General features: G+C 39.9%; 1 protein-coding gene and 1 long non-coding RNA gene across 3 annotated transcripts; both read left to right on the forward strand.

Moving 5' to 3' along the window:
* The first annotated feature begins 458 nt into the window (after window positions 1-458).
* LOC140582171 (uncharacterized) lies at window positions 459-15,694 on the forward strand. Of its 2 annotated transcripts, XR_011985091.1 has the most exons (3): window positions 459-755; window positions 8,119-8,144; window positions 15,282-15,694. It is a non-coding gene; the product is annotated as an uncharacterized lncRNA (long non-coding RNA). The 2 variants fall into 2 exon arrangements; XR_011985090.1 differs by lacking the exon at window positions 459-755 and having other exon boundaries at window positions 7,599-8,144.
* On the forward strand, window positions 12,382-15,543 carry LOC140582163 (uncharacterized). Its single transcript, XM_072706194.1, has 2 exons — window positions 12,382-12,886; window positions 14,176-15,543. Exons 1-2 carry the CDS (start codon window positions 12,775-12,777, stop codon window positions 15,126-15,128), a joined length of 1,065 nt encoding a protein of 354 aa, XP_072562295.1. The 5' UTR covers window positions 12,382-12,774; the 3' UTR covers window positions 15,129-15,543.
* Window positions 15,695-25,164: the final 9,470 nt, after the last annotated feature.

The following is a 25,164-nucleotide window of genomic DNA, read 5'->3' on the forward strand; positions in this document are numbered from 1 at the left end:
TCCTCCGTCACCACACGTAGTCTCACATGTAAGCCCAGCCCCACATCCATCTTCAGCTCTGGCCATGGTTCATCCCAGCCCTCCGTATCAGGTTCCAGCGCAGGCTGCAGCCCCCTCATCTCAGCTGGTTACGGGTCCGACACCCCCATTTATGTCCCCTTCTGTTGTTTTTGAAAAAATGGAAAGATTCAATAAGTTGCATAACTATTATCTTAGCAACTACTCTAAAATGACCTATGAGGCCAAGTGCTTAACTTACCATTGGTGTATTCAGTTTTGGAGTGAGTTTTTAAATGCAATTTCCATCTGCAAGCAGGGGAGGGACCAAAACCTAGAGGCTCACTACACGTATGTCGACAATTGGGTTGATGAAGCTGAGGTGATATTTCCTAATGATGCGCTGGACCAGCTGAGTGCCATCCCCGGGGTCCTGGAGTTGGCTGTGGAGATGGGCTATCTGTGTGATGTAAATAGTTTTTCATAGAACCTGTAAATAATTAGGTGAGAGATCTCACAAGTACTTAGGATAAGATAAGATTAAGATAGTTTAACCTTAACTTATCCTAAGTTTGTATGACATAAGATTAGAATAAGATAAGACTAATATAGGTTAAGATAAGATTTTGTATAACATAAGGTAACATAGAATAAGATAAGACTAATATAGTGTAAGTTAAGATAAGGTTAAGATAAGATTGTATAACGTAAGGTAACATAGAATAAGATAAGACTAATATAGAGTAAGTTAAGATAAGGTTAAGATAAGATTTTGTATAACATATGGTAACATAGAATAAGATAAGACTAATATAGTGTAAGTTAAGATAAGGTTAAGATAAGATTTTGTATAACATATGGTAACATAGAATAAGATAAGACTAAGATATAAATAAATGTGGATTATTTTGCATTTGGTTTGTGTCTGTGTGGTTATTTAAAACATTGTGAAGTTTGAAACAAAATTTGATTAGCTTAAATAATGATTGGTTAAACTCATGTACATGTAGAGAATTGTAGTGGACTTGCCATTGAATTAAAGGTTTCTTCAGTTCTCAAGTGCAATGAAAAAAACATAGAGGGGCAATTCATTAAATGATGCAAGCACAGGGACATGATTTTGGTGTTAAACCCAAATTGCATGACCATTCTGCCGCAAATACAGGCCTTTAAGGTTAAAGGTGCCATCCAACTCTACTTTGAAAACTTGTGAAACTGATAAAGTACATATTTCTTTGTTTTCTGCACATGCGTCCACCAAACGGAAGGGGCCTGAGAGTGGCATTAAGAGTCTGCAGCTGTATATTATTATTATTATATATATAAAATTATAGTTGTATTATAATATTATATTATATAAGCTAATTTCCTAGATCCTTAAATTTGCAAGCATAGTGGTGACATAGTTTCATGGACAAAGAGCAAGTCCTAAATGACCAACAGCAAGCAGTTATGAAACAGGAAAAAGAGAGAAAGAGTCCGACGGAGTCACCACTAGATCCAGTACCAGGGGGGTCAGCCACGTTTCCGTGAAACGTGATATATTGCAGTTTCTTGCATCGCGCTGGAACCCCAACCTCGCTCTTAGGTCACCTAGTTTAGACTGGACGTTTGCGAGCGGGACTCTGGGCAGGGGCGGGCGATGTGCTCGTTTCCTCAGTCTGTTTCGGACGCCGGCGTGTGTCCCACAGTGCTTCTTTGTTCGGCGCCGCGGGGTCATGCGGCCGTGTCCTTTGTTTGGTTTGTTTTACACAAACGTAAAAGCATGGACTATACCCCTAAAGGGAGGCCTTATTGAAATAATATGGATCATTTAAGGCCTGCATTCAAATATTACATTAAAATGACTAAATTAAAATTATTAAGTTTACCCATCTTTATCACTCTGCCTTAAACAAAGGAGACGCCCGAATCTCCTCGGTATACAGAGTACACTTTAGATGGGCAGTAAGTGCATTTCCCTGCCACTCCAGGGAAGCCGGTGTGGATGTGCAGGCTAGCTGTTTGGTCCCTGTTTCAGGTTCATGCGGCAGCATCTGCAAAGGCGGCCTGCTTGTCGTGAGTCTGGCCTTTTCCTCTTTTTCTCCATCTTCTTCTCCACCCGTTTCTTGGCAGCCACCAGCTCCTTCTGGAAGAATTCTGTCTCTGCAAATTCATCTAAGGCCATTTTGGGGTTAGAGAGCCCCTCAGCAAAAAATGTTACGTTTGTAAACAAAAATCAGGTAACACTACTTAAGGCCATTGCTTTAGCAATTTATAAACACATTCATAACTAATAATAATGAATCCGTAAAGTATTAGAAACATGGCTATAATTATTTATCAAAAGGCATAACACATTATACCCATGTGTATTATGCATTATGAATGATTTATGAAGCTCTCATCTGGAATGCACTATAGATACCCTCATAATGCATTATGATGGTCGGAATAATACAGCTTTCTACTGCATTACAAAGGTATCTATAGTGCATTATAGATGAGAGCTTCATAAGGCAGTCATAGTGCATAATAAACATGGCAATGTGTTATGCCCTTTTAGAAATATAGCCGTGTTTATAATGCTTCATGAATGCATTATAATGCATGGTCAATGTGTTTAAAAATGACTAAAACAAAAAAAGATGTTACCAAAAATCATTTATGGTTCTGCCTGTGATGCTATCAACACTCAAGCTTTTCTGGTCAGTGCAATTTATAATTGTTCAGACAGATAATAGTCTACCATGTGAGCGATGCTCAGGTCACTGATCAACACAAGTTTGTCAGAAACGGACTGACAAGATTTTTTAACGTTATGACAAAAAACTATACACACAAATATGTAAAACGATCATGTCCATTCATTATCCCATGTGCCATTTTACTACAAGCCATGGCCACATAGGCTATGCGGCAAACCTAGCTTCAGCCTCTTACCAAGTGAGCGATGCTAGCTAATTGGTGACACAAAATTACTGTCAGTACCGTGGCAACAAGATTTTATCATACGACAACATAAAAACCACACACATTATCAAATAACGGTCATGACAATTCATTATTTAGTGCATAATTACAGGGAACGTATGAGAGACAAAAGTCTGTCAGTTCGCTCTCGTCAAACAAGTGAAATGGATGCTAGTGATAATGTTACTATAAGCGAGCTGTTATGAAAACACCTGGCGGTATAACTGTAAATTTATCCTGTAGTTCTACATTTATCTCAAACATGTCATTCTGACACTGATATGTCTTCAAGCCATCATTAGTGGCTCCCTCATCTGGCCTCAGTAATGGTTGCATCCCAGAGCCACCAGCAGCCTGCTGGTCTTGGTGGCACCCCAGTGTTTGCTTGTAGAGGAGATGCTCAGTGGCAGTGATGGTGGGAGTCCCACATAAGACAAGATGAGCACAGAGCTGTCCAGCCCATTGTTACCAATGGTCACATTCTACTAGAATGCCCTGACACTAACATCCAAACATCCCACGGACCCCAGCTATCCACTGTAGGGAAACTGAATAAGAAGCCTTTACCTTGGGCAGAAAATGCTTTGTTTGTGTAGTACGTCTTAGTGACAGAGTACCAATTAAGTTGGAAAATATGCAGTGAAATATCTAATGATATCTGAACATTCAAACACAGCATACAATTCAGTTTGCAAATTTAAACAATTCTATTTAAAAGAACAGTTTAATTTCAGAGCCGATGGCCGTGTGACCATGAAATGAAATGCCGACAACATTCCTGGAGCCTTCAATTTAGCATACACAGTGCCCTCTACAGGATTCTGTCGAAACCGCATCCCCTTCAGCCTCGTTCACAAAACGTGCGAGTTGTTTTCAGCATACGTTTTTCTTTATAAATCCCAAAATCCTCTTAGATACGTACCTATGAATGTTTGGCATCTTTTTCGGTCACATGAAGCCTTTATAAATGAATTCCCGATTAATGCCTCTACATGGCTAGTGTTGTAATTGTATCATTAGAAACACATGAAAACATCTTAATTGCGTTAAGGTATGTAACGGTATAATCACATGACAAAAGATAACTTCGTGACTTAGCAAACTGCATGGTAGTTATATTACTTTAGTGTTGCTGCTGTGACAGTGCCAGAAAATACAACTGTCTAATTGTACCTATCAGCGTACCTATAATATCACCCATTCATTGCGCCACGGTAAGGTCGGATGGCGTTACATCATAAACAGGAAATTAGGGGAACATGCTGCCTTTATCCATTAATATTTTCACGCAAGACAAAGGTAACGAGTCCGTTGAAATTTCAGTACCTTGCGTTTTTTAATTTGAAATGGTAATTAGTTACATTACTCCTTACAGACAAAAGTAGTGGAATTACAGTAACGCGTTACTACCAACATTGCTAGGTTTGCTAATGCTAAGGTTAGCAGTGCAGCCTTATTCTACTTCCTCTTGCAAGATAAGACAGCGTTACTGTCACTGTGCAAATACAATAAGATGTCTTTGGAGCAAGCCTGTTAAGGATAAAACCACAAGTAAAATACAATATGAAATAAAAGAAATATTCACCAACATTAAAGAAGAACAAAGATGAATAAAATACTGGTACTGGAAGCAAAGAAACCAGTAAAACATAGTCAGAGAAACATTGGAAAGCTCGGAACAGCTGCGAATGTGCCTCCATCATTGTTCATAATTCTTCAGTTGACGTTGCTACAGTGGAAGAGTGAAATGGCTGAAGATTAATTACAGCCCTGCTGCCTAACTGTCCGGGGGTCAGACAGAGCAGAAAATAAACCACCGCGGGAACCTTTCCATGAAAACTATTAATTAAAACCGATACCTGTACGAAAAACACAACATCGCAATAAGTGTATCGATCGACATATCCCTAGATTCTTAGGAATATTAGCACTACACCAAAATTTCCAACTGTGCTAAATATTCAGTTGTAAATCAAAACCACAAGTGAGATAAGAACGTCTCCCGCTCATTCCCCTCCATCAAATCTTCCACTAACTGAATGGGTCGCTTAATTGTCGCTATGAATTCTGGGAGTCTGTGGAAGGTCACGACCGCAGCTCTCGCGTTACTTGCTACCAGGAAGAAATTGTATTCAAATACTGTAATAGCGACCTAATAATTTTAACAAACGATCAAATTTTATTTATATATATATATATATATATATATCTCAATTATACAGACACGACCTGTATTGTGTCATTCTACATCTTGTTTTGATAATATATTTGTATTGCGTAAACATATTCGATATACAGCCCAGCCACAATTGGTTTCTTTGTCACCCGGAAACTTAGCAACTGTGTTGTGAGCGGATCTGCAGCGCTTTTCTCTTTTTAAACGTGTCTTCTAAATTTGCGGTGCTCCTATTATTTTTCCGCGCTTTTGTTAATGTACATCGTGTGTGTTGTCATTTGGTTAACGTGTTTGACGACTTTGCAGCACGCTGACACTAATTGGCCACAGTACCATAGCAACCGCATCATAACAATTGTAGTTGCACTTCGAGTTAATTTGATTTGAACATTCAAAGCAGCTCAGATTTGCAGCTTCCCAGCGAGAGACAAGACGTGATCGAGATGTCTGCCCTGAACGCCACTGTGTGCCTCTGGAGAATCGACTGGCTCCTGCCAAATGGGGCAGTCAGTGTCCGGATTGCTCCGGAAGACATCCTCGGTTCAGTTAGCCATGGTAAGGACGGCAAAGTGATGCCCAGAATAGCTCAGCACTCGAAGAATGAAAGTCAGAATAGGGTTGGCTGGTCTTGTTGAATCTTGCAGTCTGTGATAACTGTCTTATTTTGGAACTACATGTCTTAGGATACTAGATAATAAAACGGTTGACTTTTAGGCAAACGGTGATTTGTTACCATGAAGCAGTAAAAATACGGGGCTCTTTTCGGCATGTCTGCTGTATTGTATAATGAAATCAGAAATCAATAAAATCTGTCGCTGTGATGTGTGGATGGATGAAGTTTTAACTTCTTTTTTTTTTGACTGGCTATATTTACCATAATATAAGCTGCACAGAAATGGTCCTCATATTGTTTTAAAGCTATTGTCCAGCTCTATAGGTTGAACAAATAATATGCCATCCCCATACGAATAATTACCATGGGTTATTAAAGTATTAAAAATTCAATAACAAAACACCTGTATTTCAAAATTGATCAATTTTTTAAATAAATCTAGCAAATAATGTCATGAACATCTCCAGAAAATTTGGTCTTTGGTTTTTACGTTGTTGCTGAGAAATCATTACTTAATTATGTGAAATGTCTATCAAAACCACAGTTCCTTACAATGCTGTTAGCAGTAGCAGAATAGCAGTTAGTGATCAAGGCATGGTACAGGATTATTATTTTTCATGACAACTTCAACTATTGCGAGAACTAGCTGTGGAAATCTAATTTAAATTACAACATTTCAAATTACTATCAAAATTGAATAAAAAGACAATATTGCCAAAGTAACTGGGAAAAAAAGAGAATTAATGGCACAGTCAGAATAGTTTATTTTCCTCTTAAGTTTACACCTTTGACTAGACACTGGCCTACTAAAAAGGGCCTTCATTTGTCAAAAAGCCTGAACAAAACAAAAATAAATAAACTAGATTGGCTTTTATGCTACTAGGGCGAGGAAAGCATTTCAACATTGGTGTAATAATGCATAAGTTACATCAGTTTCCAGTGTGGTTTTTCGCTGTTGTTCTGCATATCAGGGAATCTGTGCACTAACTGGTGTGTTTTTATAAGTTAAGTTCCCCTGTCGAAACGCAGGCGGCCCGATTCAAGACCAGCGCATAAGTCTCCCAAGCTTGCGTTTCCTGTATCCAATAAGATGGCAGAATTTTTCTCAATGTGCAATACTGACTGCCAAGTGTGATATCTGTGATGTATGTGATGTAGTTTTGTTGTAGAGTGACATAAGGATTCACTTTATTTAAATGTGCTGTCCCCTGTCTTTTTAACCCCAAAGGACGAACCAGCACCAGTGGTGGAGGCCATCGGAGGAAATGCCGCACTGGGCCGCCGGCACCCAGCTCCATCACCGTGTCTGCCGCCACTTCGTCTGCTCCCTCCCCGGTGGCAACCAGCAGGGGTCAGCAGGGCTCAGGACGCCGTAGAAATACGGCGGGAGGCCGGTCAGGACGTAGAAATTGGTGTAAAAAACAAAAGGGGCCATTTACAAAAAATTTACGGAATCTAGTACGCTTCAGTAACTGCAAATTGGGAAACCCGTTTGACTCAACCCAAGTGGGTGAGAAGATCCCGTGTGAGGATCTCACCCAGAGTGACGACGAGGTTGCAACCATCCTGTGTCGCGCTCCATCTATGTCAGAGCCTGAGCCTGAGCCCTGCTCACCGGCCTTCTCCTCCACTTCATTCTTAGTTCCGTCACCCATCCCATCCTCTTTTGTCTCCTCTCCATCTCCATCTTTTTTTACAGACTCTCCTCCTCCGTCACCACACGTAGTCTCACATGTAAGCCCAGCCCCACATCCATCTTCAGCTCCGGCCATGGTTCATCCCACCCCTCCGGATCAGGTTCCAGCGCACCCCTCATCTCAGCTGGTTACGGGTCCGACACCCCCATTTATGTCCCCTTCTGTTGTTTTTGAAAAAATGGAAAGATTCAATAAGTTGCATAACTATTATCTTAGCAACTACCCTAAAATGACCTATGAGGCCAAGTGCTTGACTTACCATTGGTGTATTCAGTTTTGGAGTGAGTTTTTAAATGCAATTTCCATCTGCAAGCAGGGGAGGGACCAAAACCTAGAGGCTCACTACACGCATGTTGACAATTGGGTTGATGAAGCTGAGGTGATATTTCCTAATGATGCGCTGGACCAGCTGAGTGCCATCCCCGGGGTCCTGGAGTTGGCTGTGGAGATGGGCTATCTGTGTGATGTAAATAGTTTTTCATAGAACCTGTAAATAATTAGGTGAGAGATCTCACAAGTACTTAGGATAAGATAAGATTAAGATAGTTTAACCTTAACTTATCCTAAGTTTGTATGACATAAGATTAGAATAAGATAAGACTAATATAGGTTAAGATAAGATTTTGTATAACATAAGGTAACATAGAATAAGATAAGACTAATATAGTGTAAGTTAAGATAAGGTTAAGATAAGATTGTATAACGTAAGGTAACATAGAATAAGATAAGACTAATATAGAGTAAGTTAAGATAAGGTTAAGATAAGATTTTGTATAACATATGGTAACATAGAATAAGATAAGACTAAGATATAAATAAATGTGGATTATTTTGCATTTGGTTTGTGTCTGTGTGGTTATTTAAAACATTGTGAAGTTTGAAACAAAATTTGATTAGCTTAAATAATGATTGGTTAAACTCATGTACATGTAGAGAATTGTAGTGGACTTGCCATTGAATTAAAGGTTTCTTCAGTTCTCAAGTGCAATGCAAAAAACATAGAGGGGCAATTCATTAAATGATGCAAGCACAGGGACATGATTTTGGTGTTAAACCCAAATTGCATGACCATTCTGCCGCAAATACAGGCCTTTAAGGTTAAAGGTGCCATCCAACTCTACTTTGAAAACTTGTGAAACTGATAAAGTACATATTTCTTTGTTTTCTGCACATGCGTCCACCAAACGGAAGGGGCCTGAGAGTGGCATTAAGAGTCTGCAGCTGTATATTATTATTATTATATATATAAAATTATATTTATATTATAATATTATATTATATAAGCTAATTTCCTAGATCCTTAAATTTGCAAGCATAGTGGTGACATAGTTTCATGGACAAAGAGCAAGTCCTAAATGACCAACAGCAAGCAGTTATGAAACAGGAAAAAGAGAGAAAGAGTCCGACGGAGTCACCACTAGATCCAGTACCAGGGGGGTCAGCCACGTTTCCGTGAAACGTGATATATTGCAGTTTCTTGCATCACGCTGGAACCCCAACCTCGCTCTTAGGTCACCTAGTTTAGACTGGACGTTTGCGAGCGGGACTCTGGGCAGGGGCGGGCGATGTGCTCGTTTCCTCAGTCTGTTTCGGACGCCGGCGTGTGTCCCACAGTGCTTCTTTGTTCGGCGCCGCGGGGTCATGCGGCCGTGTCCTTTGTTTGGTTTGTTTTACACAAACGTAAAAGCATGGACTATACCCCTAAAGGGAGGCCTTATTGAAATAATATGGATCATTTAAGGCCTGCATTCAAATATTACATTAAAATGACTAAATTAAAATTATTAAGTTTACCCATCTTTATCGTGAGTCTGGCCTTTTCCTATTTTTCTCCATCTTCTTCTCCACCCGTTTCTTGGCAGCCACCAGCTCCTTCTGGAAGAATTCTGTCTCTGCAAATTCATCTAAGGCCATTTTGGGGTTAGAGAGCCCCTCAGCAAAAAATGTTACGTTTGTAACCAAAAATCAGGTAACACTACTTAAGGCCATTGCTTTAGCAATTTATAAACACATTCATAACTAATAATAATGAATCCGTAAAGTATTAGAAACATGGCTATAATTATTTATCAAAAGGCATAACACATTATACCCATGTGTATTATGCATTATGAATGATTTATGAAGCTCTCATCTGGAATGCACTATAGATACCCTCATAATGCATTATGATGGTCGGAATAATACAGCTTTCTACTGCATTACAAAGGTATCTATAGTGCATTATAGATGAGAGCTTCATAAGGCAGTCATAGTGCATAATAAACATGGCAATGTGTTATGCCCTTTTAGAAATATAGCCGTGTTTATAATGCTTCATGAATGCATTATAATGCATGGTCAATGTGTTTAAAAATGACTAAAACAAAAAAAGATGTTACCAAAAATCATTTATGGTTCTGCCTGTGATGCTATCAACACTCAAGCTTTTCTGGTCAGTGCAATTTATAATTGTTCAGACAGATAATAGTCTACCATGTGAGCGATGCTCAGGTCACTGATCAACACAAGTTTGTCAGAAACGGACTGACAAGATTTTTTAACGTTATGACAAAAAACTATACACACAAATATGTAAAACGATCATGTCCATTCATTATCCCATGTGCCATTTTACTACAAGCCATGGACACATAGGCTATGCGGCAAACCTAGCTTCAGCCTCTTACCAAGTGAGCGATGCTAGCTAATTGGTGACACAAAATTACTGTCAGTACCGTGGCAACAAGATTTTATCATACGACAACATAAAAACCACACACATTATCAAATAACGGTCATGACAATTCATTATTTAGTGCATAATTACAGGGAACGTATGAGAGACAAAAGTCTGTCAGTTCGCTCTCGTCAAACAAGTGAAATGGATGCTAGTGATAATGTTACTATAAGCGAGCTGTTATGAAAACACCTGGCGGTATAACTGTAAATTTATCCTGTAGTTCTACATTTATCTCAAACATGTCATTCTGACACTGATATGTCTTCAAGCCATCATTAGTGGCTCCCTCATCTGGCCTCAGTAGTGGTTGCATCCCAGAGCCACCAGCAGCCTGCTGGTCTTGGTGGCACCCCAGTGTTTGCTTGTAGAGGAGATGCTCAGTGGCAGTGATGGTGGGAGTCCCACATAAGACAAGATGAGCACAGAGCTGTCCAGCCCATTGTTACCAATGGTCACATTCTACTAGAATGCCCTGACACTAACATCCAAACATCCCACGGACCCCAGCTATCCACTGTAGGGAAACTGAATAAGAAGCCTTTACCTTGGGCAGAAAATGCTTTGTTTGTGTAGTACGTCTTAGTGACAGAGTACCAATTAAGTTGGAAAATATGCAGTGAAATATCTAATGATATCTGAACATTCAAACACAGCATACAATTCAGTTTGCAAATTTAAACAATTCTATTTAAAAGAACAGTTTAATTTCAGAGCCGATGGCCGTGTGACCATGAAATGAAATGCCGACAACATTCCTGGAGCCTTCAATTTAGCATACACAGTGCCCTCTACAGGATTCTGTCGAAACCGCATCCCCTTCAGCCTCGTTCACAAAACGTGCGAGTTGTTTTCAGCATACGTTTTTCTTTATAAATCCCAAAATCCTCTTAGATACGTACCTATGAATGTTTGGCATCTTTTTCGGTCACATGAAGCCTTTATAAATGAATTCCCGATTAATGCCTCTACATGGCTAGTGTTGTAATTGTATCATTAGAAACACATGAAAACATCTTAATTGCGTTAAGGTATGTAACGGTATAATCACATGACAAAAGATAACTTCGTGACTTAGCAAACTGCATGGTAGTTATATTACTTTAGTGTTGCTGCTGTGACAGTGCCAGACAATACAACTGTCTAATTGTACCTATCAGCGTACCTATAATATCACCCATTCATTGCGCCACGGTAAGGTCGGATGGCGTTACATCTTAAACAGGAAATTAGGGGAACATGCTGCCTTTATCCATTAATATTTTCACGCAAGACAAAGGTAACGAGTCCGTTGAAATTTCAGTACCTTGCGTTTTTTTATTTGAAATGGTAATTAGTTACATTACTCCTTACAGACAAAAGTAGTGGAATTACAGTAACGCGTTACTACCAACATTGCTAGGTTTGCTAATGCTAAGGTTAGCAGTGCAGCCTTATTCTACTTCCTCTTGCAAGATAAGACAGCGTTACTGTCACTGTGCAAATACAATAAGATGTCTTTGGAGCAAGCCTGTTAAGGATAAAACCACAAGTAAAATACAATATGAAATAAAAGAAATATTCACCAACATTAAAGAAGAACAAAGATGAATAAAATACTGGTACTGGAAGCAAAGAAACCAGTAAAACATAGTCAGAGAAACATTGGAAAGCTCGGAACAGCTGCGAATGTGCCTCCATCATTGTTCATAATTCTTCAGTTGACGTTGCTACAGTGGAAGAGTGAAATGGCTGAAGATTAATTACAGCCCTGCTGCCTAACTGTCCGGGGGTCAGACAGAGCAGAAAATAAACCACCGCGGGAACCTTTCCATGAAAACTATTAATTAAAATAGCTGTACGAAAAACACAACATCGCAATAAGTGTATCGATCGACATATCCCTAGATTCTTAGGAATATTAGCACTACACCAAAATTTCCAACTGTGCTAAATATTCAGTTGTAAATCAAAACCACAAGTGAGATAAGAACGTCTCCCGCTCATTCCCCTCCATCAAATCTTCCACTAACTGAATGGGTCGCTTAATTGTCGCTATGAATTCTGGGAGTCTGTGGAAGGTCACGACCGCAGCTCTCGCGTTACTTGCTACCAGTAAGAAATTGTATTCAAATACTGTAATAGCGACCTAATAATTTTAACAAACGATCAAATTTTATTATATATATATATATATATATATATATATATATATATATATATATATATATATCAATTATACAGACACGACCTGTATTGTGTCATTCTACATCTTGTTTTGATAATATATTTGTATTGCGTAAACATATTCGATATACAGCCCAGCCACAATTGGTTTCTTTGTCACCCGGAAACTTAGCAACTGTGTTGTGAGCGGATCTGCAGCGCTTTTCTCTTTTTAAACGTGTCTTCTAAATTTGCGGTGCTCCTATTATTTTTCCGCGCTTTTGTTAATGTACATCGTGTGTGTTGTCATTTGGTTAACGTGTTTGACGACTTTGCAGCACGCTGACACTAATTGGCCACAGTACCATAGCAACCGCATCATAACAATTGTAGTTGCACTTCGAGTTAATTTGATTTGAACATTCAAAGCAGCTCAGATTTGCAGCTTCCCAGCGAGAGACAAGACGTGATCGAGATGTCTGCCCTGAACGCCACTGTGTGCCTCTGGAGAATCGACTGGCTCCTGCCAAATGGGGCAGTCAGTGTCCGGATTGCTCCGGAAGACATCCCCGGTTCCGTTAGCCATGGTAAGGACGGCAAAGTGATGCCCAGAATAGCTCAGCACTCGAAGAATGAAAGTCAGAATAGGGTTGGCTGGTCTTGTTGAATCTTGCAGTCTGTGATAACTATCTTATTTTGGAACTACATGTCTTAGGATACTAGATAATAAAACGGTTGACTTTTAGGCAAACGGTGATTTGTTACCATGAAGCAGTAAAAATACGGGGCTCTTTTCGGCATGTCTGCTGTATTGTATAATGAAATCAGAAATCAATAAAATCTGTCGCTGTGATGTGTGGATGGATGAAGTTTTAACTTCTTTTTTTTTTGACTGGCTATATTTACCATAATATAAGCTGCACAGAAATGGTCCTCATATTGTTTTAAAGCTATTGTCCAGCTCTATAGGTTGAACAAATAATATGCCATCCCCATACGAATAATTACCATGGGTTATTAAAGTATTAAAAATTCAATAACAAAACACCTGTATTTCAAAATTGATCAATTTTTTAAATAAATCTAGCAAATAATGTCATGAACATCTCCAGAAAATTTGGTCTTTGGTTTTTACGTTGTTGCTGAGACATCATTACTTAATTATGTGAAATGTCTATCAAAACCACAGTTCCTTACAATGCTGTTAGCAGTAGCAGAATAGCAGTTAGTGATCAAGGCATGGTACAGGATTATTATTTTTCATGACAACTTCAACTATTGCCAGAACTAGCTGTGGAAATCTAATTTAAATTACAACATTTCAAATTACTATCAAAATTGAATAAAAAGACAATATTGCCAAAGTAACTGGGAAAAAAAGAGAATTAATGGCACAGTCAGAATAGTTTATTTTCCTCTTAAGTTTACACCTTTGACTAGACACTGGCCTACTAAAAAGGGCCTTCATTTGTCAAAAAGCCTGAACAAAACAAAAATAAATAAACTAGATTGGCTTTTATGCTACTAGGGCGAGGAAAGCATTTCAACATTGGTGTAATAATGCATAAGTTACATCAGTTTCCAGTGTGGTTTTTCGCTGTTGTTCTGCATATCAGGGAATCTGTGCACTAACTGGTGTGTTTTTATAAGTCAAGTTCCCCTGTCGAAACGCAGGCGGCCCGATTCAAGACCAGCGCATAAGTCTCCCAAGCTTGCGTTTCCTGTATCCAATAAGATGGCAGAATTTTTCTCAATGTGCAATACTGACTGCCAAGTGTGATATCTGTGATGTATGTGATGTAGTTTTGTTGTAGAGTGACATAAGGATTCACTTATGGATTTAAATGTGCCGTCCCCTGTCTTTTTAACCCCAAAGGACGAACCAGCACCAGTGGTGGAGGCCATCGGAGGAAATGCCGCACTGGGCCGCCGGCACCCAGCTCCATCACCGTGTCTGCCGCCACTTCGTCTGCTCCCTCCCCGGTGGCAACCAGCAGGGGTCAGCAGGGCTCAGGACGCCGTAGAAATACGGCGGGAGGCCGGTCAGGACGTAGAAATTGGCGTAAAAAACAAAAGGGGCCATTTACAAAAAATTTACAGAATCTAGTACGCTTCAGTAACTGCAAATTGGGAAACCCGTTTGACTCAACCCAAGTGGGTGAGAAGATCCCGTGTGAGGATCTCACCCAGAGTGACGACGAGGTTGCAACCATCCTGTGTCGCGCTCCATCTATGTCAGAGCCTGAGCCTGAGCCCTGCTCACCGGCCTTCTCCTCCACTTCATTCTTAGTTCCGTCACCCATCCCATCCTCTTTTGTCTCCTCTCCATCTCCATCTTTTTTTACAGACTCTCCTCCTCCGTCACCACACGTAGTCTCACATGTAAGCCCAGCCCCACATCCATCTTCAGCTCCGGCCATGGTTCATCCCACCCCTCCGTATCAGGTTCCAGCGCACCCCTCATCTCAGCTGGTTACGGGTCCGACACCCCCATTTATGTCCCCTTCTGTTGTTTTTGAAAAAATGGAAAGATTCAATAAGTTGCATAACTATTATCTTAGCAACTACCCTAAAATGACCTATGAGGCCAAGTGCTTAACTTACCATTGGTGTATTCAGTTTTGGAGTGAGTTTCTAAATGCAATTTCCATCTGCAAGCAGGGGAGGGACCAAAACCTAGAGGCTCACTACACGTATGTTGACAATTGGGATGATGAAGCTGAGGTGATATTTCCTAATGATGCGCTGGACCAGCTGAGTGCCATCCCCGGGGTCCTGGAGTTAGCTGTGGAGATGGGCTATCTGTGTGATGTAAATAGTTTTTTATAGAACCTGTAAATAATTAGGTGAGAGATCTCACAAGTACTTAGGATAAGATAAGATTAAGATAGTTTAACCTTAACTTATCCTAAGTTTGTATGACATAAGATTAGAATAAGATAAGACTAATATAGGTTAAGATAAGATTTTGTATAACATAAGATAACATAGAATAAGATAAGACTAAGATAGAGTAAGTTAAGATAAGGTTAAGATAAGATTGTATAATGTAAGATAACATAGAATAAGATAAGACTAAGATAGAGTAAGTTAAGATAAGGTTAAGATAAGATTGTATAACGTAAGGTAACATAGAATAAGATAAGACTAATATAGAGTAAGTTAAGATAAGGTTAAGATAAGATTGTATAATGTAAGATAACATAGAATAAGATAAGACTAAGATAGAGTAAGTTAAGATAAGGTTAAGATAAGATTGTATAACGTAAGGTAACATAGAATAAGATAAGACTAATATAGTGTAAGTTAAGATAAGGTTAAGATAAGATTGTATAACATATGGTAACATAGAATAAGATAAGACTAAGATATAAATAAATGTGGATTATTTTGCATTTGGTTTGTGTCTGTGTGGTTATTTAAAACATTGTGAAGTTTGAAACAAAATTTGATTAGCTTAAATAATGATTGGTTAAACTCATGTACATGTAGAGAATTGTAGTGGACTTGCCATTGAATTAAAGGTTTCTTCAGTTCTCAAGTGCAATGCAAAAAACATAGAGGGGCAATTCATTAAATGATGCAAGCACAGGGACATGATTTTGGTGTTAAACCCAAATTGCATGACCATTCTGCTGCAAATACAGGCCTTTAAGGTTAAAGGTGCCATCCAACTCTACTTTGAAAACTTGTGAAACTGATAAAGTACATGTTTCTTTGTTTTCTGCACATGCGTCCACCAAACGGAAGGGGCCTGAGAGTGGCATTAAGAGTCTGCAGCTGTATATTATTATTATATATATATATAAAATTATATTTATATTATAATATTATATAAGCTAATTTCCTAGATCCTTAAATTTGCAAGCATAGTGGTGACATAGTTTCATGGACAAAGAGCAAGTCCTAAATGACCAACAGCAAGCAGTTATGAAACAGGAAAAAGAGAGAAAGAGTCCGACGGAGTCACCACTAGATCCAGTACCAGGGGGGTCAGCCACGTTTCCGTGAAACGTGATATATTGCAGTTTCTTGCATCACGCTGGAACCCCAACCTCGCTCTTAGGTCACCTAGTTTAGACTGGACGTTTGCGAGCGGGACTCTGGGCAGGGGCGGGCGATGTGCTCGTTTCCTCAGTCTGTTTCGGACGCCGGCGTGTGTCCCACAGTGCTTCTTTGTTCGGCGCCGCGGGGTCATGCGGCCGTGTCCTTTGTTTGGTTTGTTTTACACAAACGTAAAAGCATGGACTATACCCCTAAAGGGAGGCCTTATTGAAATAATATGGATCATTTAAGGCCTGCATTCAAATATTACATTAAAATGACTAAATTAAAATTATTAAGTTTACCCATCTTTATCACTCTGCCTTAAACAAAGGAGACGCCCGAATCTCCTCGGTATACAGAGTACACTTTAGATGGGCAGTAAGTGCATTTCCCTGCCACTCCAGGGAAGCCGGTGTGGATGTGCAGGCTAGCTGTTTGGTCCCTGTTTCAGGTTCATGCGGCAGCATCTGCAAAGGCGGCCTGCTTGTCGTGAGTCTGGCCTTTTCCTATTTTTCTCCATCTTCTTCTCCACCCGTTTCTTGGCAGCCTCCAGCTCCTTCTGGAAGAATTCTGTCTCTGCAAATTCATCTAAGGCCATTTTGGGGTTAGAGAGCCCCTCAGCAAAAAATGTTACGTTTGTAAACAAAAATCAGGTAACACTACTTAAGGCCATTGCTTTAGCAATTTATAAACACATTCATAACTAATAATAATGAATCCTGTTATGAAAACACCTGGCGGTATAACTGTAAATTTATCCTGTAGTTCTACATTTATCTCAAACATGTCATTCTGACACTGATATGTCTTCAAGCCATCATTAGTGGCTCCCTCATCTGGCCTCAGTAGTGGTTGCATCCCAGAGCCACCAGCAGCCTGCTGGTCTTGGTGGCACCCCAGTGTTTGCTTGTAGAGGAGATGCTCAGTGGCAGTGATGGTGGGAGTCCCAGATGAGACAAGATGAGCACAGAGCTGTCCAGCCCATTGTTGCCAATGGTCACATTCTACCAGAATGCCCTGACACTAACATCCAAACATCCCACGGACCCCAGCTATCCACTGTAGGGAAACTGAATAACAAGCCTTTACCCTGGGCAGAAAATGCTTTGTTTGTGTAGTACGTCTTAGTGACAGAGTACCAATTTCAGAGGCCATTAAGTTGAAAAATATGCAGTGAAATATCTAATGATATCTGAACATTCAAACACAGCATACAATTCAGTTTGCAAATTTAAACAATTCTATTTAAAAGAACAGTTTAATTTCAGAGCCGATGGCCGTGTGACCATGAAATGAAATGAAATGCCGACAACATTCCTGGAGCCTTCAATTTAGCATACACAGTGCCCTCTACAGGATTCTGTCGAAACCGCACCCCCTTCAGCCTCGTTCACAAAACGTGCGAGTTGTTTTCAGCATACGTTTTTCTTTATAAATCCCAAAATCCTCTTAGATACGTACCTATGAATGTTTGGCATCTTTTTCGGTCACATGAAGCCTTTATAAATGAATTCCCGATTAATGCCTCTACGTGGCTAGTGGTGTAATTGTATCATTAGAAACACATGAAAACATCCGGTATAGTCACATGACAAAAGATAACTTCGTGACTTAGCAAACTGCATGTTCTTCATCTCCTCTGTATGGACCATAGAGCTGTGTATCAGAGAGTCTGGCAACACATCACGTTTCAAGATACAGGGATTGCAATTCAATATGTTGCTATATTTTGCAATTTTTAAATCTGATGTTAGGAAAACTTGTCATAGTATAAAAAGCATTCCCAAAAAGTCTGTTGTCAGCTATAATAACGACGAACCATAGTTTACAACTGAACTCAGGCAGCTTCATAAAACAAAAGATGTAGCCTACAGGAGTGGTGACAAAAACCTGTTCAAATTCTATTGCGGGTTTGAAAAGCCACATTCGCACCCTCACCTTTTCAATGGCCTTCTTCACACCTCGCCTACACTATACCCAGCTGGAACCCCCCCCCCCCCTCCGCCACGTCCAGCCACCTCCCCAGGAGAATTAACGACAGAGATGTAAACAAGATCAGAATATAAGGAAAGCTCCTGGTCCAGACTCTGTCTCCCCAGCCACTCTGAAGCACTGTGCAGATCAACCATCACCTGTCTTCACAGACATTTTCAATTAGTCACTGGATCTTTGTATCCTAAATAATCCACAATAACACCTTTTCCAAATAAACCCAGAGTCTCTTGCCTCAGTGACTACAGACCAGTGGCTTTCACATCGGTGGTAATGAAGGCTTTTGAGAGACTTGTGCTGTCATACCTTAAAACCATCACAGACCCATCGCTTGACCCTCTATAGTCTACAGTCTGCCAAAAGAACCAACAGACCTGTGGACGATGCAGTTAACACTGGACTCCATTTCTTACTCCGATACTTGGAGTGCCCTGAGATATATGTTAGGATTCTGTTTGTGGACTTTAGCTTTGCATTTAATACTATTCTATCGGAGCTAATGCGGACTGAACTCTCACAACTGTCCGTGCCTGATCCAAAATAACATATTATAACCACGATGGCCCAGTTTTATGCTACAATCATTGAGTCCATCCTCATCTGCTCCATCACAGCCTGGTTTGGATCAGCCTCTTAACGAGACAAGGCCAGACTGCAACACATCATCCACTCAGCAGAGCGAATAATCGGCAGTAACCTGCCTACCCTCCAGACACTTTACATCACCAGAACCAGGAAACCGGCATACAAAATTTTTGAGGACCCATCTCACCCTGCTCACCACATCTTTCAAGCCTTACCCTCCATGAGAAGACTCATGGCAATCAGAACCAAGACCACAAGACACGCCAAGAGCTTCTCCCCTCAGGTAGAATCTCTCATTAACCAAACCAGTCTCTGAATGGACGTTCAATTAATCATCAGCTGCAGTGAAATATCCACCAGCATAACCAGTTAGGCCTGTCGCGATAGTCGATAAATCGATTAATCGCACGATAAAAAAAATGCCCTCGATAATTTTTCCGGCCGCGATAATTTCATTTGCATACTTGTTTGTTATCCGCGACTGAATGACAACTCTCGTTTCCTTAGCGTAGGACAGCGGTTCCCAAACTAGGGTAGGCGTACCCCCTGGGGTACGCAAGAGGCTGTAGGGGGTACGCGAGCGGGGGGAATCACGAATTCGAACAACGAGACAGTCAGTAATTCTCACAACAGCGGAGTCGCTGTCCTCCAAAAAAGCCGTAAAACACAAAATACAGTCGTGTTTATGTCATATGTTTTTGTGCTTATTAAATTTAAGTGTTTCCAAAGATTAATCCCACAACAGTAATAAAATAAATGTCTTTAACATAAATACTAAAGAATAGATCGCTTTAATCACTATTACAGTTGGGTATGGGCACGCGGTCTTATTTAGAAAACATACAGAAAGAGACGCATATAATGTTTAATCATTCGTTAAGTAGTATTTGTCTGGTCCAGGCGGTTAATTTTGGGGATCGTTAAAGTGATAGATCACCTATCTTGATTAAGCCTGATTCGATTCGTTATACACTCACCTAAAGGATTATTAGGAACACCATACTAATATGGTGTTTGACCCCCTTTCGCCTTCAGAACTGCCTTAATTCTACGTGGCATTGATTCAACAAGGTACTGAAAGCATTCTTTAGAAGTGTTGGCCCATATTGATAGGATAGCATCTTGCAGTTCATGGAGATTTGTGGGATGCACATCCAGGGCACGAAGCTCCCGTTCCACCACATCCCAAAGATGCTCTATTGGGTTGATTTCTTGTGACTGTAGGGGCCATTTTAGTACAGTGAACTCATTGTCATGTTCAAGAAACCAATTTGAAATGATTCAAGCTTTGTGACATGGTGCATTATCCTGCTGGAAGTAGCCATCAGAGGATGGGTACATGGTGGTCATAAAGGGATGGACATGGTCAGAAACAATGCTCAGGTAGGCCGTGGCATTTAAACGATGCCCAATTGGCACTAAGGGGCCTAAAGTGTGCCAAGAAAACATCCCCCACACCATTACACCACCACCACCAGCCTGCACAGTGGTAACAAGGCATGATGGATCCATGTTCTCATTCTGTTTATGCCAAATTCTGACTCTACCATTTGAATGTCTCAACAGAAATTGAGACTCATCAGACCAGGCAACATTTTTCCAGTCTTCAACTGTCCAATTTTGGTGAGCTCGTGCAAATTGTAGCCTCTTTTTCCTATTTGTAGTGGAGATGAGTGGTACCCAGTGAGGTCTTCTGCTGTTGTAGCCCATCCGCCTCAAGGTTGTGCGTGTTGTGGCTTCACAAATGCTTTGCTGCATACCTCGGTTGTAACGAGTGGTTATTTCAGTCAAAGTTGCTCTTCTATCAGCTTGAATCAGTCGGCCCATTCTCCTCTGACCTCTAGCATCAACAAGGCATTTTCGCCCACAGGACTGCCGCATACTGGATGTTTTTCCCTTTGCACACCATTCTTTGTAAACCCTAGAAATGGTTGTGCGTGAAAATCCCAGTAACTGAGCCGATTGTGAAATACTCAGACCGGCCCGTCTGGCACCAACAACCATGCCACGCTCAAAATTGCTTAAATCACCTTTCTTTCCCATTCTGACATTCAGTTTGGAGTTCAGGAGATTGTCTTGACAAGGACCACACCCCTAAATGCATTGAAGCAACTGCCATGTGATTGGTTGATTAGATAATTGCATTAATGAGAAATTGAACAGGTGTTCCTAATAATCCTTTAGGTGAGTGTATATATTATTAAAAAGTAAATATTAAGTAAGAATGAGAATATGAACAACCATGGGAATTATTTTTACAGTGAAAACAATTGATATTAATTATATTGTATGTCCTTGAGTAATCGATAAAATCAGTATATGCAAGACATCAATCTGTAATAGTGGAAAATATGTCCAGTTGATATGTCCAGTATGATCTAGGTCTGTGTGGTCAGACACTGTGCAATAAACAGAATTTTTAGGAACATGGCAAATGTTCACATTGCAGCATGGAAGTAGGTTCACTGTCACAACGCTGACTGGGGAAGCAGAGGCGAGGAGACATATAGGATCGATCAGGGAAATGCGGGGTTTAATGAGCAAAAGGAACACACACTAGCGGTAAAGCAGAATTACAATACAATGACAGGACTGGAGAAACAAACGGAAACACGGACTAAATACAATGGACTAATGACAAGTTTGACAACAATCAGGAACAGCTGGTAAACACGGGGAATCCACACAGGGTTAACGAGGGGGCGTGGCACACGGAAAGAGCGGACGATCGAGGCATGACACTCACTGGAGTGCTTTGTCACAGATAACTTAATTTTCTTTAACAAAGTGCCTAACTGCACATTAAATAAAGTCCTGCATATTTTTCTATTCTGAAATTCTGCCATGGCATGCACCAGTATGATGCTGGTGCAACTTTCCCAGGACCCTAGTCAAAAATATCTGCCACTCTGGTCGCGGAAAACAAGCGCTAATGGAAATATATGAAAAACACGGGAGCGGTAGATTTTTTGAAATTTGACGGGAATGGGACGGTATGGGAATGACATCCCACGGGACTGAATGGGATGGGAATGGGTTTTGAAAATTTGGTTGAGCCTATTGTTTAATATTTTTTGAAGTGCAATTTTGTTTACATCCATTTTATTTATTGTTTTTGGTATTTATTCAAGTGCATTTTTTGTTAACAGAGACTGAGAGTCCATTGCTTTTATTGTTTTTGGTTGTTTTGTTCATTGTTATTGTGGATATTTAAAATGTTTTCCATTTTCAGTGTTAAATAGTCTAAAAATAAACGTTTTTGAATTTTGAAAGGCGTATGTACATTATTATGCCATTATCATTATTCTAGATGAAAATGGTCTCAGATCGACAATATTATCGTTTATCGCGATAATTTCTTGGACAATTTATCGTCCAGCAAAATTTGTTATCGTGACAGGCCTATAACCAGTGAACAACTGATAAACTTCCTCTATGATTATATTCTGCACTCTTGCACATTATGCACACATACTGCAAACTCTGTATACATATTGCACTCTTGCACATATAGTTGACTTGGCTGCTAATTAATAACGGCACCATTTAAGAGCCCTTTAAATTATTATGCAATTTATATAGTTTATATTCATACTACAATTATTACTATGTACACACATATATACATATCATAATACCATCATCACTGCCATTTATAAAATTAATTATCATATAATTATCATATTACCTAATTGCCAATCTATTGTTTATTACCTTTCTGCATATGTCTTTGCTAAACGTGGTATGTTCTTTGTAATGTCATGTAAAAGCACGACCAAGGCAAATTCCTTGTATGGAAACATATCTGGATTCCGATTCTACATCCTTCATCAGGACTAGAAAACTTCCATCCAGCGTTGCATTTCATTTTGACACTGTCGCTTTTGAAACACTTTTCTGTGATCTAGCTCTTGTTTTGGTCGCCGGCTATCATCCAACAAAAGGTTAATTTCAGCTCTCCTAATCTGACATAAACCACACTCACAAACACTTTCGGGTTACTGTGCCACCGGGAAGGGATGGACTCCGGTCAGGATGGGTTTCCAGCATTTCCTATCCTGGCTGTTCTCTTTAGGGACAAACACAAGAATGGAGTCTACCCAGCTGGAAATTGTACATTCCCTGTACGTTCAGAGAACGTACCCATTGGTGTAAAGGACGTCGCTGTGTAACCTTCCCAGAACGTTCCCGGGATGTCACGATGTGGAGTTCTTTAGATGTTCGGGGAACATCATTTTGGGAAAATTCGGGGAACTTTCAGGACGTGTTGGTAACGTTTCGGGCACCAAACTTTAATGTTCTTTTTTGGTCCTATTTGGTCTTTTCATCACTTTCCCAGGATTTTTATAGATCTTGAGTGACAATTACAGTAACCTTTAGGGGACCTACCTGGAATGTTATTTTTTAGTCCTTGCACCACCTTCTCAAAGCTAGGGCTGTACGATCACATCGCCATATGTGATCTTTCCACGAGTAATACTGAGATTTTTATGCAACAGAAAAGGAGAGATTACCCGAAATAACCTGTAATGAAATAGGACTTGTTATTATCTACCAATTAACATAGTGTGACAAATAGTTTAGTGGTGTTACCCCAAGCTGCAACAACAGACACAAAACAGTACCTAATCCAATGAGTAATATTGTGCATGCGCACATCGCAATGATGTGGAGGTGGATTTTTCGTACAGCACAACTCAGATCGTTTGCAGAACTTTAGTAACATTACAGGGACTTTTGCACAACATTTAGGTGACTTAAAGTTTAATATATGCAATACCAAAACGTGTTTACACTATAAAACAATTATATCCAATGCATTTCAGTTCTTATTATTTCTTTTATTGTTCATAATTCGAGCAAGAGAGAGAGAGAGAGAGAGAGAGAGATGTTTTGGTTTTGGACCAAAAATGATTTGTAAAACAATTATTTAAACAAATTATTTACATGAAACAATTACTTCAGTCACTGTAGTAACATCTAAAATGTTCTTTTCTCAAACTGAGCTGAAACCATCCAAAAACACTATCAATAAAAAAGAAAGAAACGTTTGAGAGAAAACTCCGTCACTGTCTTCAATTTGATGTCGTGTAGATGGCCCAGGTTCTTCTTCCGCTGCCTGAAAATCATAAATAACAATATTTCCCAGTCACTTCGTTTACTTTTTAATTGCGTTTGATTACCCTTAGGTGTACAGGCTATGAGGTAACTTAGCATATTAACCAAATGTGTTTGCCATGTAAAGTGTGGAAATATAAGACAAAACTGAGATTATTAGTGGTTAGACTATGAGTAGGTGTCCATGAATTTGTGACAGAAACAAAGGTTTAATAGAGAGACAAGGTGAAGGGTAATAAAAGTAACGAGTTACACTAATATCTTGGATGTCCTCCTGTGTTGCCATAAAATGTTACAGCACCTTTGTCACGACCGGGTGACGGGCGAGCGAGTGGGGTGCGGAAAAGCAGGATCAGGGAGACCGCAATCCAAGGGCAACGGGGTTTATTATGGAGAACAAGCAGACAGGGGAGCACTCGGTTAACAACGTCAATGACAGACCTGGGGAAACAGACTCGAACGTGGACTGAAACACACAAGACAAGTCAAAATAACAGGAAACAGGTGATCACAATCAGGGTAGTGCACGTGAGTAATGAGGGGACGTGGCACACATGAGGATCGGACGACCTGGGCGTGATGACCTTGGCTTGTCCGATTTAAGTGAACAGGTACTATGAATTTAAAAATGGCATCAATGTGCAGTGCAGTTTTAAGTGTTAACTGCTCCGAAGAAAAACAAAAAAAACTTACAGGTATTGGGTGGATCTTTGCAAGGTGAGGTGCGTGTTTTAGGGTATCCCCTATATAATTTTCAATGTCCTTCTCGCTAACCCTCGGAAATTGTGCAGCACAAGCTCCTAGAAAAAAATGCAGTATTTAATAAATATTAAATAATGGGTCTATGCAATGTAATGGACATTTTGTGAAATCTAACCGTTTAACATAATAGGTAATTTAAAACAACATGGTGGAGTGCTGTTCCCAAGAAGGACAGCTTTCCTTTTCGGCCTTTCAGGCTGTAACGTGACCAGACCTCGTTTGTAGCCATCTTTCTGAGGATTCTCCTCACAACATCCCCAATGCTGCAGCCTCCCATCAGACTAAAAAAACGGATCTATACAACATATGAAGATAAATACTTAAAAACAATTCTTAGTGTTGCAATTAGACAAACCCTTTT

This window comes from Paramormyrops kingsleyae, chromosome 24 (genome assembly GCF_048594095.1).
Source record: "Paramormyrops kingsleyae isolate MSU_618 chromosome 24, PKINGS_0.4, whole genome shotgun sequence".
In the NCBI taxonomy this organism is placed as follows: domain Eukaryota; kingdom Metazoa; phylum Chordata; class Actinopteri; order Osteoglossiformes; family Mormyridae; genus Paramormyrops; species Paramormyrops kingsleyae.